This window comes from Malania oleifera, chromosome 4 (genome assembly GCF_029873635.1).
Source record: "Malania oleifera isolate guangnan ecotype guangnan chromosome 4, ASM2987363v1, whole genome shotgun sequence".
NCBI lineage: Eukaryota > Viridiplantae > Streptophyta > Magnoliopsida > Santalales > Ximeniaceae > Malania > Malania oleifera.
Window position 1 is genome coordinate 89,442,851 of NC_080420.1, and position 16,565 is coordinate 89,459,415.

The following is a 16,565-nucleotide window of genomic DNA, read 5'->3' on the forward strand; positions in this document are numbered from 1 at the left end:
AACTTTTTTTTTATTCAAATAACTACTAAACCCTCCAAATAATAAAGAGTTTACTGCTGTTTCTATGCATGCCCCCAAAAAAAAAAAGCTTTTTAGCACAACCGCAGGTTTATCCTCAGATTTGTACCTATTTTGGCAATGTTTTCATATCTGTAACAGCGGCTTTCTGCTAACCTCCCACACCTTTAGCAGCAATGGAGGGATTGGTAGGCACCACAGGGTCAACTCCTCAGAACCCAAGCCTCTGAATCTTCAAACCCTATCTGGTCAGGAGCTGAGCTCTGGAAAGAAATCTGCTCAAAAATAAATGCCAAAAAACCTCCCTGGAGAAGTGGCTGAGGACTCATATTTATACTAGGCCTAAAGCTTCCACAAGAAGCCACTCCTATTTTGCACATTACCCCCTTTAAGCCACTTTGCTAAAGCCTAACCAAAATAACTACAATCATAAAAAATAAAAAAATAAAAATAATAAAAAATAAAAAAATAAAAATAAAAAAAACCCTGAAATATTACAAAATGAACCCCCCCCCCCCCCCCAAAAAAAAGCTAATTTGACAAAAATAAACCCCTCAAAATTCAGAAATTACACAAATACCCCTAGCAGCTATAAATAACAACACTTCACATAAACAGAAATTAAATTTATATTGCAGAATTGCATCAGTTTTTTATAAACCAATGGTTTCTGGTTTGGTTTTGATTTATGATTCATAAAAAACAAAGTGTTTCAGTTCAGTACCCGACTACCCGATTCAGGGCATAATCGAACTGAATAAAACTGAGTACACCCCTATCCCTGGGTTTGATGCCCTGTTTAATATCAGGTAACTGGGTAAGCAAAAAACTAGGGTTTTCATCCCTAGTGCAAGCCCATCACCAATTCATTTCTAGCAAGTTCACCATTAGTGATTCATGCGATTAAGGTTTTTATCGTCATGTTTTAGATTGATGGAATCATATACATGTATAATTGCTAGATACATGTTTACCAGGTGAATTGGCTGCCCATTCATAGGGGTATTAGGACACTGGGGCTTTGATTCCTTTTCTGAAAGGGATACGTCAGCAATTGATTTAGTTTAAAAGTGGCACATAAACACTTTAAGCTTTTTAACCACAAATTGTCAACAGGTCACTGTACATACACACTTCAAGCTGCAAGGAGATCCAAAATACCAGGTGCTTCAACATTTCAATAGTATCACCTTACTCCAACTTTTACCAACTAAACAAATCTGACAACTTGGCAGTAGGCAACATCTAGACCAAACTCACAGCTCATGACATGTAAGATACGCTGCATTTGTTTGCTCGAATTGAAGGCATCACTACTCCACAAACCTTACATGATAATAATATCAAACTAATATTTTGAAATACACATTACAAAGATGCAATAAAAAATAACAATAAAAAATAAAAATAAAAATAAATAAAAAAACTCACATGTAACATATTGTGTTTTAATGCTCTAACATACCGTTTAGGGTGGAAATTTTCCACTCCCAGGTCCTCATCCCATAGGAAAACATAATCATAATCTGCAACTATTTCTGGATGTAGGAAACGCTTGGCAAACCACCTAAATCATAAACAATGTCATAATTGACAACCAGGGAAACAAATTTATTAAAATGTTTCATCTGAATTGATGATCCTAAACCCTAAGAAAGTGATAACTGTAACCTGCAATTACTTCTTAACGAAAGAAATTTGACAGACCACTAGCTCATCATCATCATTCATCAATAACAAAGATGGTGACCTTAAAGCACATGTTTATGATGATTGATGACATAATTTCCATTAAATTTTTTTGAGAAGCTAAGGCCTTACCATTTAGTTTGGTTGATTGCTGATACATGTATAACACGATCATTCCATTTCAAATCTTTCCATTCATCAACAATACCGTCATAATGAAAAAGCATGACAATGAAACCACTTGATAGAAACTGAAAAGGAATAAATAGAGCAATTATCCATGAATATAGCCAGAAATTTGGGAGTAGCAAAACATACAAATTTAGATGATTACCCTCTTAACCATCTTATTTACATATTCTTTCTGTCTTATTCCAACCGCAACAGCGAATAAATTTGTTGAAGAGCTTATTTTCTTCTGTTTTCAAGATAAATAAAGTCAATAACTATTTTCAACTAAAGAAAATAAATGAGGCAAAGCAAATTATTTGTATATATGTGATGCATTAACCAAGTAAAATTATACTGAAAAACACCAGAGTTTTTTTTTTGTCTCTCATAAGTATGAGATACAAGCATTTAAAAAGACTGGTTCATACAGAATTTGTTCTTAGTTGTTCATACTTAAATTACACAATCAGTTATTTGCCATTTTAGAGACTCTGCATGGAAAATCCAAGACTCACAGTCAAAGCTTAGTGCCTGAGACAAAGCTGAAAAATAAATAAATGAATAATGTAACAGTGGCAAATTTATCTAACATTGAGAAGTAGCAAACAGATCTATTTGAAAAATTCACTTGAATTACAAATCATCCTCCAGGAAACCCTGTGATGAAGTTCATAGAAAGTGTAACTGGTGTCATATCACAAACAACTCAAGTAAATGAATATTCACAACGACATGGGATCATGCAGCCAAAAAATAAAGGAAATAAAAAATCTAGTGGGGATCAGCAACATGAATCCTCATTTGCATTTCCACTACATCCATGACCATACTACTGTTATTTTCCAGGAAAAAAAAATTGCATTTTGTCACAAGTTTAACCCATCTGTAATTTCATTTATTTTTTCTTGGCCTCCATCTAGCTCATTTAGCACCTTCAACATGAATCAAAGGATTCAAATCTCTCCTGCATGATGGTGCATTTGTTGGCCTTCCTTGTTGATGCTCAACCAGCTTGAATGACTTGCTCTCTTAATTCAAATTCATCCTTCTACTGATGTAAAACTTAGTGAATGTTTAATGCGTTTGTTGGCCTTCCTTGTTGATGCTCAACCAACTTTAATGACTTGCTCTCTTAATTCAAATTAGTCCTTTTTACTGATGTAAAACTTAGTGAATGTTTCATTCAGTAACATGGACACTTATTTGAAGATTTATGAGGACCTTTAAATTTATAGGATGGAAGTGTATATTGGTGCTTCATGAAGTACTGATCCTTCAGCAGGTTTTCAGCAATGAAAAGCAGGATACCTTACACAGAACATAGGACCTATCTCTTTGAAGCCTTCTTTGAATCGAAGACAGTTATTCAGAAAGGGTGCGGTTAGATCACCACTTTACCTAAAAGCTTAAGCTGTAAGATTAGCAATGTATCTCAAGCCTAAACACTACCCCGTTCATGCAGCCCTATTGCATGAGGGGAAATGACCAACGATAAATAACAGTCATTACAGGAAGGAGTCAAAAACTTTAAGAACCATAAAATAAACACAACCCAAGATCTCTTCACAACCATGGCTTAAATACCATGTCAGATACCACTTCACTAAAAGCTTAAGCTGCTAGGTTGTGGGCCAGCAATCTATATCTACGTCCACATTCCAAATTCTACTATTTGTTTAACATCTATATATTATCTGTCTAATGCAGAACTTCATACTAAAATCCCAACTTGCAAGAAGAGATATTGGATCTCAATGCACTATTTTTGAAACAATTGTGTTTACTCAACAATTATTCAACAGATCTAAACATTTTTCATTCTTTCAGCTCTGAGCATCAAAAACATGACTTTGGAAAAGCTGGATGGTAGAGTTGTAGAGATCTAAGGATTTTAGGTTTGCAACAATGGAGGGGACCTGTAAATATTTCTCTTTTTTATATATGCAATTGATACATTTTCTCTTATGGAGATCTAGCTTATGGAATTAGGAAAGCTCAGATATGCCCAACTTCGGCTACAATCTAATTTAAAAGTAATTTGTGTAGGATTGAAACTATTCAAGTAACGCTACAACTTTTTTCCCCTTGTGGACACACAAAAATATCCACTATGAAATGCCAAAACGGAAATACCACCAAAGCATATGTGCCACGTACAGAAAGAAGCCAAAATTATCTACAGACAAATTTCCCGAAAAACTCACCCAATTCGTAAGAAGAGGACCGCTGAGCTCACAAAAATAGCATGTACTAAGTTTTAAAATATTCAGCTCGACAACTTTAAACACACTCTAACACCTATCCCAAAGGCACTACGTCAACCCCACTGAACTACCTTCCAAATAGGGGGAGAGAGAGAGAGAGAGAGAGGCTAAAGGGTGACATGAATCCTTGAGACTAAGAAAGAAAAAGAATAAATGAAAGTACAGACAAAAAATAAAGAAACAGCTAATTCAAAAGGCCCTCTTTTTTAAACTCTTCTCCTCATAGTTCATGGAGCACTTTTGATTATCCAACTCTATAAATTAAAGACATTCCTCTTACACTGGCACCTTAACCTAGCAATATCTGAATTAATATTATTATCATCATTAAAAATTGGATCCTCTTCCAAGTCAGCTGCTGGGACGCAAGACGTGTCATTTGCTACCAAATGAAGAATTACAGCCATACTACACACAGATTTCATACATTAATAAACTGCAGTCAAATTCAAAATCACTACCAAATTCACTAAACTAGTGTCTAGAAGCTTGGTGTACAGACCTTGGATCGTATTCATGTAGATTTGGTCAGAATGCAATATAAAATTGTATTGAATTTCGTTCAAATCCATACAAATACAAATTCAAGCTCTCAAACACAAAGTAGCTTCATTCAACTCACTCCATTTTTTAGAGACAACCCTTTTCTCCATTATTTTAAATTTTATATCCTCAACTAATTACTGTATCAAGCTGACACTCAAGCAGTTAAAACTCCCATCACTATTCCTCTAAAGATTTTTTTTCTTTTGTACACCACTCCAGATAAAGCCTTTGCTCCTCCAAAAAATTTATGTCTCAATCCTTACTGGTATTGTCCTCAATTAAGCAGCATCTTTCTCATAACAGGTGCTCAAATTCCTCAAATCACCGCTAAACTATCTCAAACCGCAATCAATTGCTTTTGACAACCTACAACTGTATTTAAATGCTATTAAACACACTGTGACAACCCTCCCCTGACCCTTACAAAGCGGGGAGCCTTAGTTTCTTTTTCTTTTCTTTTCTTTTCTTTTTTTTGGAAAAATGATATTTTAGTAGCAGTGCTAGGATCATGTGTGCCTTGCATCAAAACCAAGTAGCAATTTTTTCGTTTTTGAAGTTATAAGTAAACAATTGATAATTTGAACTTTGAAGCTTTGAAGTGGCTGCCTTTTTTTCTAAGTGTGATTGCTTGGCAAATGCTAGTTGTGATTATCTAAATATATCTTTTCAAATAGAAAGAGAAAAACATCACAGAAGAATATAAGAACAAAGAAAAGGGAGAACAAGATGTCCTCCAACAAAAGATTAAAGATAACAAGGCAACTGCCCTCCAATCTATTTTGCACCACTCAAAAAATGCCACAAAAAAGCCAGACGAGAAAATAGGTGAACCACTATATCTCAAAGGAAATAGCACGGTATAACATATCCTTTGAGGAAGTGCTTGACAAAATTAAGTGTTACGTGTTGGAAACTAAATGAAGTTAAATCTGTGAACTGGGTTCTGAAAAAGCTGGAAAAAGTCTCTCTCTGAATGCAAAATTACTTCAATGGTATGGTAACTAACCTCTGAATATGTGTGTTTTTTGCTTTCTACCCCTCTTATCTGTTAAGAGCAAAAACAATTGGTTAAAGACTAAAAGGCACTTGCAGATGTCAAAATATTTCTCCTTTCAGCAAAAATAATCTCCCCAGTCACCTTTGTTTTAATACAAATATAAAGTGTTGTAATGTTTCAGATGGAGAAGAAAAGAAGAGGGGGAGAAGAAGAGAATGAGAGAGAGATAAAAAAAAAAACTGATGACAGTTTCCTGGAGCTTTACATACGTATGCCCTCTTATATATTAATAATTTAAAAAAAAATGAAAACACCCAAACTGGCACCACATAGCTACACAAATAGTCTATCCTCTTCTAACACTCCCCCGTAAGCTGGAGGTGCATAAATATCACCTAACCCTGGGTAGTTAAAACCACTAGACCAAGCAGGCTTTAATAAAGCCTTCATGAAAACATCGCCTAACTAATCCACAGATTTTACAAACGGAGTTCTCACAACCTTCTTCAAGACAGAATCCCTCACAAAATGAGGATCAACTTCAATGTGCATTGTCCTCTTACAAAATACTGGGTTGCTAGCAATGTAAATAGCATCTTGGTTATCTATGGGCCTTGAAACCAAAAATCCCATCATCAGAATAAAAGATTTCAACTACGTAACCTCGCCAACACTATAAGCAATGCCGTGGTTTTCTACTTCAGCACTAGATCTAGCAACAACAGATTGTTTCTTGCTACACAAGATAACAAGATTACCTCCCACAGATGTATAGTATCCAGTGGTTAACCTTTGATCATAAACTGAGCCAGCCAAAGCTACATCAGCGTATCCCATGATCTCACAATATTAAGCATACTAATAGACCAAACCTCTGCCAAGAGAGCTTTTAAGATACTGTAGAATCCTACAACAGTGTTCCAATGTGATTGTTTGGGATTTTCCATAAACTAACATAGCACCGCACAATAAAGCATATGTCCGATCTAGTGATAGTCAAGCAATGCCAACCAATTGCCTATATTGACATTTGCCTTCAAAGTCTGGTCCAACATCCCTAAAGAACTTCATGTTGCGATCATAAGAGTATCACTTGTCTCCTTATAGACAAAGATTGAATGATCAGATGGTAGTGGATAACCCAAAATGTTATGACCATCATACTAAATTTGTCAAAACAAGCTCGAGGATACCTTGTCATTCCCCCTGCCCCCAAAAGCAACAAACCTAGGAGGTTGTTCCATATATACCTCTTCCTACCAATCTCCCTACAAGAAGGAATTTTTCACATCTAGTAGAAGGACAACCAAATGAGATCAATACCGGAATAGAATTTAGTCGAGGAACAAGAAAGGTCTCAAAATAATCAATGCCATATGTTTGTGTGTACCCCTTGGCAACTCTCTAACCCTTTCATGGAGCTGTTAGGAAGATACTTAATGGTGTAGATCCAATCACACCTATCCAACTCCTTACTAGGAGGAAGATCAACCAAATTCTGTGTCCATCAAGTGGTCAAGGCATCCATTTCTACATCCACTGCATGCTTTCACCAAGGGTTAGCAAGTGCTTCAACAAGTGAGAAGAGATGGGAAAAAAGGAATAACAAAGAAAAAGAATGAAAAGCAAATTAACTAGTTTATCAACCTCACACTTATTGAGATTTGAAAAAAAAAATGAAAATCTAACAAGAATGAAATCTCCAAGGAATTCAAAGATGATATTGGAGCACAATAAGTCTACGAAACCCTAAAAAGTGAAGAAACGATGTAAAGAAAATGAATACACCCAACCAAATTATCTTCATAAAAACAAAAAAGTCATCTACAACTTTACACCGGGTGGAAAGAAAAGAATGCGTAATCTAAGAGACACTTCTAAGGAAATGCATGAGTAGCATAAATGCCCCCTCCCCCAACATTCACCCATTATGAAAGAGACCATACTTTCTTCTTATAATCTTGTGCCCCAAGATCTATCTTCTCAGATTATTCTTTCATTCCTCTCCATTTTTCTTATTTAATTTCCCAAAAATTCTGCTAAATGCCATGATTTGCAAATTAAAGCACAAATAAACCCATAAGAAACATTAATAGTTTGAATCACACCTCAAAATTATCATACTTATCCGAAATGTCCAAACTAGTGCAAAATTTCTAATAAATGCTGCATCAACAGCCTTCACTGCCATGCCAACTGTCACACTAAAGACCTTGTCGCTTCCACAAACACCACTCGCACCACCACCACTGCTTCCATCTAAAGCAACACCATCACCTCAACAGCATGACAGCTTTGCCCCTAGCACGAAGGACCATCTCCACTGAATTCTAGTATTCAAACTTGTGGACTTTCAATTCCTGAAATTATAAATCCTCAAAACCCCTAAAACTTGAAATCCGATGACAAGAACAAGAACTTCATAAAGAATAAATTTCAGCAAAGAGTATGAAGAATTTCCAGGACAGAAAAGGACTCACATGTAGGTGTTTAATACAGAGGCTGTAACTTCCACATCAATTTTTTTTCATTATCATCAATTTTTTAAATTGTAAAATATGTAATAGATCTCACCATATAATATAAAAGACCCCAACTTGCAAGCATATACACACTCTGTAACTAAAACAAATTGCTGTAGTTTACAAAACAATCCAACCGATCAAGCCCAACATAAACATGAAAGGACACTAGCAAGGTTTGAAAAATCATCCTCAAAGGTACTGAGATACAAACAAAAGTGCACAGTGCACATCAGCAAATCAAATGTGTGCATTACTCCTTCTGGGGGCAATAATTAGTAACTTCTAAGAGGGTGAGTTCAAGCTCCCAGATCTAGAAGATTTGAACCCCGGGAAAGCTGTAAAAAATAATTGTATGAACAGAGTAAGGGGTTTGAATGATGCTTTAGTGAAGAGAACTAAAGTTCTACTTTTAGAAATTCAAAGAGATAAACACCTTAAAATACTAACAATAACAAAAACAATAACAACAATGTTCAACCATCAGCAATTGAAGGTGAAGCTTCCATTCAGTCCTTTAACAAAGATTTACCCGTCGAGTGCCCCACAATGGCCGCATCTCTAGGTTAGATGTCCTGGAGACAATACCTCTGGGTAATGCCTCACTGCCATAAGGCCTGCATTGATTCTAAAACCAGGTAAACAACATAAGCAACAAACTCCACAGATTTAATAGGAAAGATTAGGATACCAAAATCTAGTTAAATCAAATAAAAGAGCGTATTATAAAATTTTAAATGAAAAATGATAATTATAGGACCTGTCTGAAAGCATAAACATACCATGCAAGTGTTAGCTTTTGCATTCTGCATATTATCAGCCATTCCCCATTTTGATAATTTCTGCCAGAAAATATCATAAACTATATCATATCAGCAATGCAAATAAAATTACCCATTTCATGTATCAAACAAAGGCAGGAAAAAATAACAGTTCTTGTACACAAAAGCAAAGGGCACAGACCAAAAAAATATTTTGACAAAACTGATAAGAAAAAAGAATATCAGAGAACAGTTTATAATTTAAGTCTACGCTGTAGAATAACAATTACCGACAAAGCAGAAAACTACATGAAAATCTAAGTAGGGGTAAAGGACAGTTCAGAAAATCTGTACCTCTTGTGGTTCAATGAATGCACTCCCTATAAAGAAAACTAGACAAAGTAAAGAAACTGTAGGAAGAAGGCTGAAAAGACATAATCTCCTACTTTTTGTATCTGCCAGTAGAGATGCCTGGAGAGAAATAACAAACCAAAATAGTCAAGTAGGTGAGGTTGCCATAATTGATTTTATATACCCTACTTGCACAATGAATTGCAATTAACAAATTCATTTATTTGGTAAATTCTCCTTAAAACACATCCAAACAAGATGTTTCCATCTTGTGCATCAGTGACAAAATATAAGTAAATACATAAATAAATGCAGCACCAAAATTAGTAATGTAAAAAGTGCATGCATTTATCAACTGGAAGAGAATCACATAGAATAGCTTCAGTTATTAAATTTCAGCAAAGTGGTAAAAATGAAAGAAAAAAATATACCATCAAACACAGAAAAAAAAGTAGAACATATTTCCTTTGCAAAGGTCTATAGTTTATGCATTGCTTCAGACCAAAGAATCAGTCATGTCACATGGTGACAAATATAACCAACAGGGTTTGAACTGTATCCAAGACTGCTCCGAATAAAAAACCCATGTCAGGGATGATGTGCTGGACTTTGTTCAATTCCAAAGGGGGATAGGTGTATTTGTCTGTTTGATGTGGGTAATCTGTTTCTTGAGAGCATTACTGATGAAATTATCCAAAGCATCTTGCTCAGAAGCAAGGTCATCCAAAAACCACTATCATGGAGGTCCTATCCTCAGGGTCACCAACAGAAAGTTCAACAATGGATGAAGATTGTTCAGCTATACTTATACCATACTTGAGGAGATAAAAAAAGGCCGTTTATTTGAAAATCCTCCTCCTGAAACGGCTGGTAATGCAGAGGGAATACAGGAAGAAGCTCAATTTTTTCTCTCAGGTGTTGAATTATATGGAGAGTATCTTGTTACCCATCTGAACATAGGAAAGGATTTGTGGGAGTACTTGAGGAAGTTATATTCTGAGAAACATAATTTATGACATTCATGATCTATCCCAAGGTTTTATCAGGTTCTGAAAGGTAGTAGGACTGTAACCCACTATTTTACTCATTTTAAGGGGATGCATAACGAATTGGACCCCCATCATCCAGTCAAAGTAAATGTAAAGATGATGCAGGAGCAGAGGAAACAATTAGCTGTGATGAGTTTTTTGGCTGGCAATCAGGTATATGGCCAGAATATGTGATGGTTCATTCTCAGATTCTAGCTGATGCTGTGTTGATCCATGTTGGAGGCTGTCCCATGATTTCTCTTTGAGTTTTCTCAAGGTGAATCTACTAATAGGTAAGTGTTGTTTTCCAGGGTGAATCTACTGATATGCCTGCATTTGTTAATCTTATGCCTTTGAGTAAAGATACTCTTGCAATGAACTGTTCAGTGTCATTTCATCTTGGTTTTTGTGTTCTTCAGGATCTACAAAGGAAGACAATTGGAACAGGGCATGAGTCTACTCATCCCTATCTTCTTGATGATGTCTCCACCTGTTCCAGCTGCATGTTTGAGTGCTATTTCACCTCTTCAAATTGGCTGCAGCTGGGTCATCCAACTTGGAAAATTTGAAGAAAATTGTGCTTAGTTTGAGTCATTTACCTACTTTAGAGTTTGTCTTTTCAATTGGAGAAGTACCATCAGAGGGACTTATCCTCCAAAAATCAATAAGAGGTTCTGCATCCATTTAAGTCCATTCTAATGGTTAGGGTCCTTGTCCCATTATTTCTAATTTGGGATTTCAATATTTTGTTCCATGTGAATGAGTTCCCTCATGTTAGATGGCTATTTTTTATTAAGAGTCGTTTTGAATTACTTCCCATTTTTGTTCCTTCTGCACTAAAACAAAAAACTCAATTTGGCTCTCCTGTAGATATTCTAAGAAGTGATAACGCCATCGAATATTTCTCCGGATCTTTCTCTACTTTCATGACTCAAAATGGCATGATTCATCAGCAACATGTTCTAGTACTCCACAACTTAAAGGGGTTGCTGAAAGAAAAAATAAACGCTCAGTGGAGGTCAAAAGGAATTCACTTTTCCATATGAATAGTCCTGAATTTTTTGGGCAACTTGATTAAACGCATGCCATCTTCTATTCTTTGCGGCCAAATCCCAGATTTTTTTATGTTCTCCGAAAGTATCTTCAGTTCCTCTTTTACCTTCAGGCGTCTTTACCTGTTCTTGAATTGTTCATGATTGCGCAATCCTTGTTCAGGTGTGTCCAAATTAAATTCTAAAGCACTTGTACGATAACCATACCCTTTAAGTTATAAAGGGCATCCCAGGGCCACAAGGCTCCCTGTTCTGCAAGGGTGGGGGCAGGGTCGTCACAGTGTACGCAGCCTTACCCCTGCTTTTATGCAGAACTGTTCCACCGAGTCAAACCAATGACCAACCAATCACAAAGGAGCAACCTTACCGTTGATCCAAGGCCCACTCTCCATATCCTTTTAAGTTATGGTTAGTTTAATTCAATTTCATAAACTGCATAGCTGATTGCCTTTCCTTTTGTGTTGAATGAATTTACATTAAGCATATTTTGCATTATTTAAGTGGTAACCAGTATGTACTCTTTAAGCTAATAGATATAGGACTAATATTAAGTTCAGGGTGGTAGAAGCCAAGAGGAGATTGAATGACATGAAATTAACCCTGCATTTGGACCCATGGATTATTTTGGGTCTTGGATATGGATTTGGGTGGATTTGTACAAAACATGGCATAAAACTGTATTGAGTTTCTTCCAAATCCACACAAATCCAAATCCTAAATCCTACATCCATGCTCCCCAACACTACTTAAGGGAATACATGTTAAATTTTGAGTAATACAGGATTTGGGGCAAAAATATAAAAAACATGAGTTTGACACTGCTGCAGCCAGGACTAGACACCTCGCAGCACACTTTGCAGACCACTAACAGCAAGAAGCAGCCGTCCTGTTTTACTGCCTCCAGCAATAACAATACCTGTTACCATTGCTACAAAACCTAGTTCTAGAGAGAGGGGGGAAGGTAAGAGAAAAAGAGAGGAAGTAGAAGAGAGAAAATTCTGCAAAAAATAAAGAAAAAACAGGAAATTTGAGCAAAAGAAGCATCAAAATAAACTGGAAAAGCTAATGATCAAGGTGGGGATTCCTTAATCCTCATTTATTCGTCTAGGAATCTTGGGTAAATATAGAATTCTTCAATAAAAATAGTAGAAACTTGTAATTAATTGAATCCTAATAGGGAAGGATTTGTTAGTTTCATCTGCAAATTCATACACATAGCAGCACATGAGTTCTCCTTGGTTTTCATGTGCTCGTGTCTTTTTTAAGCAGTTAGGAAATTTCTATGGCTATTGGTCCCAAAAGGAAGACGGTTGCTTGTTTGCTATGGCACAACCTGTGCATGCATCTATAAGTTCCTATTATGTAAAATGGCTGGATGTGTTTTAGCATTATGTGTTGTTTGTGCTTGTGCTATTGTGAAATTTGAGTAAGAAAGGGTCTTGACACTGATGGGTGAAGGCCCTAAACATATGGAGGGTCTTTCCTCTTCATGTGGTAATTAACCAAGCTGGAAATTGGCACTTGTTTGGTATTTCCACATTATGCAGTGGTTGGCTAGGATGGAAATTGGAACTCTTTTGGGATGGCACTACCTAACTCTCTCCAAATAATCCAAATAGTTTGTTTCAGACCCTCCAGGAAAATGAACAATGAAGGAACAGTGAGAAGCAGATTCTGAACTTACAAAACAAAGAACATACATCTGAAGACAAAGCCTAATAGCCACCTAGCATGCAACAGATTGTTGGTGTTAATTCATTAAATTTTATGGTCCATTAATTAAATTTAAACTTAGAAAACTAACGAGCAATCCAATTATTCAAAATAAATAATCATAAAAAAATTGCTCTAATATGCATAATTATTTGATTAAGGAAGTGAATTCATATTTTGGTTGTTGGGGCTCTCATAGTTTATATTTGTGCGCCCAGATACATATATCAGTCGGCCATCATCACAACATATTGTTAAAGAAGTAAATTGATGCGCTGATATCCTAGCTAAAAATGGTTCCTGGCAGAATCAGGGAAGGAACATTTAAATAGTAACCCTCCCTCAATTCCAAACTTCCTCCTATTCAAAACTGTCACACCAGCCCCCAGCAGGCTCAGCTAAGATATCTCACCTAGTGAATTTGGAATACTGCATTTCCGAGAGTTCAGTTTGAGTTCCTAGTCCTTTTTTTGGATAAAGAAAGAATTATGTTTAAGAAAGAGAGAATTAAAAAAAACATAAAGGAAAAAAGAAAAACAAAGAGGACAAGATACCCTCCCTTTACAATGAGAAAGATACCAAACAACAAGTAGATACAGAGGTAGCAACGCAGCAATTCAAGACAATAGAGCCAACCAGCAAATATCACTGCATGTCTACTAAATAAACATGTCGGAGGACTCCATTAGCTGAACACCAAAGAGACATCAAGAAAACCACTCTGCTCCAAAGCATCTTACTGGAAGTGGCAACCCCTTTAAATATCCTGGCATTTCTTTCCATCTGGATGCACCAAATAATAACCAGAACAGTACCTCCAAAGAACTTTCCTCTCCTTTCTCTTACCAAAACCAACATGGCAGTACAAAAACATTTCTGTTCCTAGTCTTTCCATTGTACCAAAAGTAATAATTATTCAGTTGGGTACATAAAGCCTATTATCATCATATTTATACATACTTACATAGTATAATTTCGAAGCATATATTTGGTAAGGCTGAGATTTATCACAATAAATACCAAGCCCAATTTGCATTCAAATATATTATTTTTTAATCATGGAATTGCTACATAATTTTTAAATTTCAAACTTAATTAATGGAGCATAATCCATTACTTCTACTACTAATAGAAAGGGGACTCTCCATTCTACCGTTGCTTTTGGCCTATTTTCTAAAGGGAGGTTCAATTCACACTCCAAAAACAAGCCACCAACACTCCATTTTTCGTCACGTGCTAAATGATGAATTTGTCCACTCTCCTTTTTTATCTTCTCCAATGCAAACTTATCATTCTTGAAAATATTTTTCTAATCATGGGTAGGAAATTTATAATTAAAAAACTCCAAAAACCAAATAAGAGAGAGAGAGAGAGAGAGAGAGAGAGCAGTAGATAGCAATAACTACCGTTACACAGACTGAACATTGCTTGCTGTGAATTGCAGAGAGAGGGTTGCAGTGAATAGGGAGATGGGGAGACGAAGGGTAAAGTAGCCATTTAATAATACATTAAAAAATAAAAGTAGAATGCAGTGGCTTTTTTGGAGTTCAAATAGCGCCTCACTTATCTAACTTCTTTAAAGGCCCTGTAACTATCCATCTTCTCTACTTAAACAAACTTGAAAGGGTATAATAATAGCAATTAAAAAAAGAAAGAATAGTCTGTTTTTGAGTCATCTGATGCTTTGGGATCTACCGTATGTGCCACCATCTCCAACGCAGGGTTTGGAAGGTATTCCTATTTTTTAGGATGATGGGCTGAGTAAAGAGCAGCAATGTTCAGATGGGATTTTGCCTATTCCTACAGAGAATTGATGGAAAGGGTGCCAAAGCCCAAGAACTACCGGATAAGTTGGGTTATGGATATCAGGTCCTGGAGGAAATGAAATCCACTTGGATGGTGTCCCAAGGAAGGAGAAGGAAGTCCTGCAAAAATTAGAAAATTTCCAATGTTCGGTGAATTACAATGGCAGAGGTTTAAAAAGGGGTTTTCTTATTTAGATTCAGTTAGTTATTTTTTATTTTATTTTTTTTCTCTTCTTTCTTTTTTTGGCTGTTTTTATCTCCTTTTTGAAGATTTCTTGTCCTCCCCTAGGTTGTAATTCTCTTTATTCTTCTTCATTAATGCATTTCTTTTCCTATCAGAAAAATAGTAAAAATAAGAATACATTTGTTTTCATTTTGAAATGCAGGGTGTAATCTCAAGATAATTTTAAATATGGGGTGAGCCATTGCCACAGTTGAAACATTAGGGAGGAAATGAAAATGACATCAAACCTTCAGGAAACAATGTGAAATTAACACTAAATGTAGACAACAGTCCCTAATTTCCTTTTTTTTTTTAGTCAAATAATAACTGCATTTTTAACTTTATAATTGTACTTTCATTGATTTCTTGTTTAAGTATGAAAAAGGAGTAGTAGCATATATTTTAGAAATCCAAAAAAAAAAAATCAGGCCAAAGCTGTAATATACATGTTGACTTGAGGTTGAGATTGATCATAGTTATTGCCAAATACCCAACCAAGCCCAGTTTGAACTCAAATACGTTATTCTAGATAATGAGATTGCTCCTTCATTGCTTGATTTTAAATTTAATTAATGGAGCATAACAATTAATGAATTATATTAAAGTCAACACTCTGTAAATGGCTTCAAACTTTGGGAGGCCAGCTAAGTGAAACTAACTTTAAAACTGCTAAAATTAACCCTAAAATTTAATAGCTGTGAGTTGCTCCATGGCTCCCAAGCTCTCTATACTTTAGTTCTAGAAAGAAATGATTTTTTTTTTCTTTCAATTGTACTACTCTACTTCCATAGGTTTCTCTCAAGTAGGGTATTTTAGAAATTCAAAAAACTAGAACAAAAGTGGCAGTCAAGACCCTGCGAATATATACGGCATGTGGGAGAGAGGGGGGTCATCAACTTCAACAGTGCAAATTATGTTTGATGAAATATGGTAACATCACAGCAAAAAACAAGCCAAAAAAACATCAAATTTGTAAAGAATATGTAGAAATAAGGCGGCAGAAACTCAGAAGAGCTTACACAACTCGTTGACTGCATCTTCCATGAAACTCCAGACTACGCACAAAACAATCAGGCAAAGGCAGGACGAAAAACCGCCAATCAAATCATTGAACTCCACGAAAATGAAGAACTGGTCTGCGTCCTCAGAGAGAGAGAGAGAGAGAGAGAGAGAGAGAGAGAGAGCTTCAGGCAATAAGAGAAGGAGGGCGAGGAGAGAGAGAGAGAGAGAGAAGAACAGAGACTCTATGGACTTTAGTCTTCCCCTCCGAGTTTACGGCATGTGGGGATGTTGACGAACCAAAAACCGCGCGTTTTAGGCGAGAGCACTCCGAATTACACGGCAATTAAAGAATCCTTAAAGAAAAAAAACAGTTAAAAATGACCACTAGAAGATGTTTCCTAAAAAACTACACACAAACCCATG

The 16,565-nt window shown here is 35.9% G+C and overlaps 1 protein-coding gene across 6 annotated transcripts in view; it reads right to left on the reverse strand.

Moving 5' to 3' along the window:
* The window catches only part of LOC131154158 (uncharacterized), a 34,939-nt gene extending 18,468 nt beyond the window's left edge, over positions 1 to 16,471 (reverse strand). Inside the window, exons 1-8 of one of the 6 annotated variants that reach the window (XM_058106725.1) lie at positions 16,160 to 16,471; positions 9,323 to 9,439; positions 8,990 to 9,049; positions 8,740 to 8,835; positions 5,695 to 5,733; positions 2,042 to 2,125; positions 1,840 to 1,958; positions 1,484 to 1,585 (exon numbers count right to left, since the gene is read on the reverse strand). In XM_058106725.1, the coding sequence (XP_057962708.1) occupies positions 1,484 to 1,585; positions 1,840 to 1,958; positions 2,042 to 2,125; positions 5,695 to 5,733; positions 8,740 to 8,835; positions 8,990 to 9,049; positions 9,323 to 9,439; positions 16,160 to 16,177 (635 nt within the window). In that variant the 5' untranslated portion in view covers positions 16,178 to 16,471. Of the gene's footprint in view, positions 1 to 1,483; positions 1,586 to 1,839; positions 1,959 to 2,041; positions 2,126 to 5,694; positions 5,734 to 8,739; positions 8,836 to 8,989; positions 9,050 to 9,322; positions 9,440 to 16,159 lie in introns of those variants that run through there. The other 5 variants (XM_058106726.1, XM_058106727.1, XM_058106728.1 and 2 more) reach the window with 5 other exon arrangements.
* Between the last annotated feature and the right edge of the window lie 94 nt (positions 16,472 to 16,565).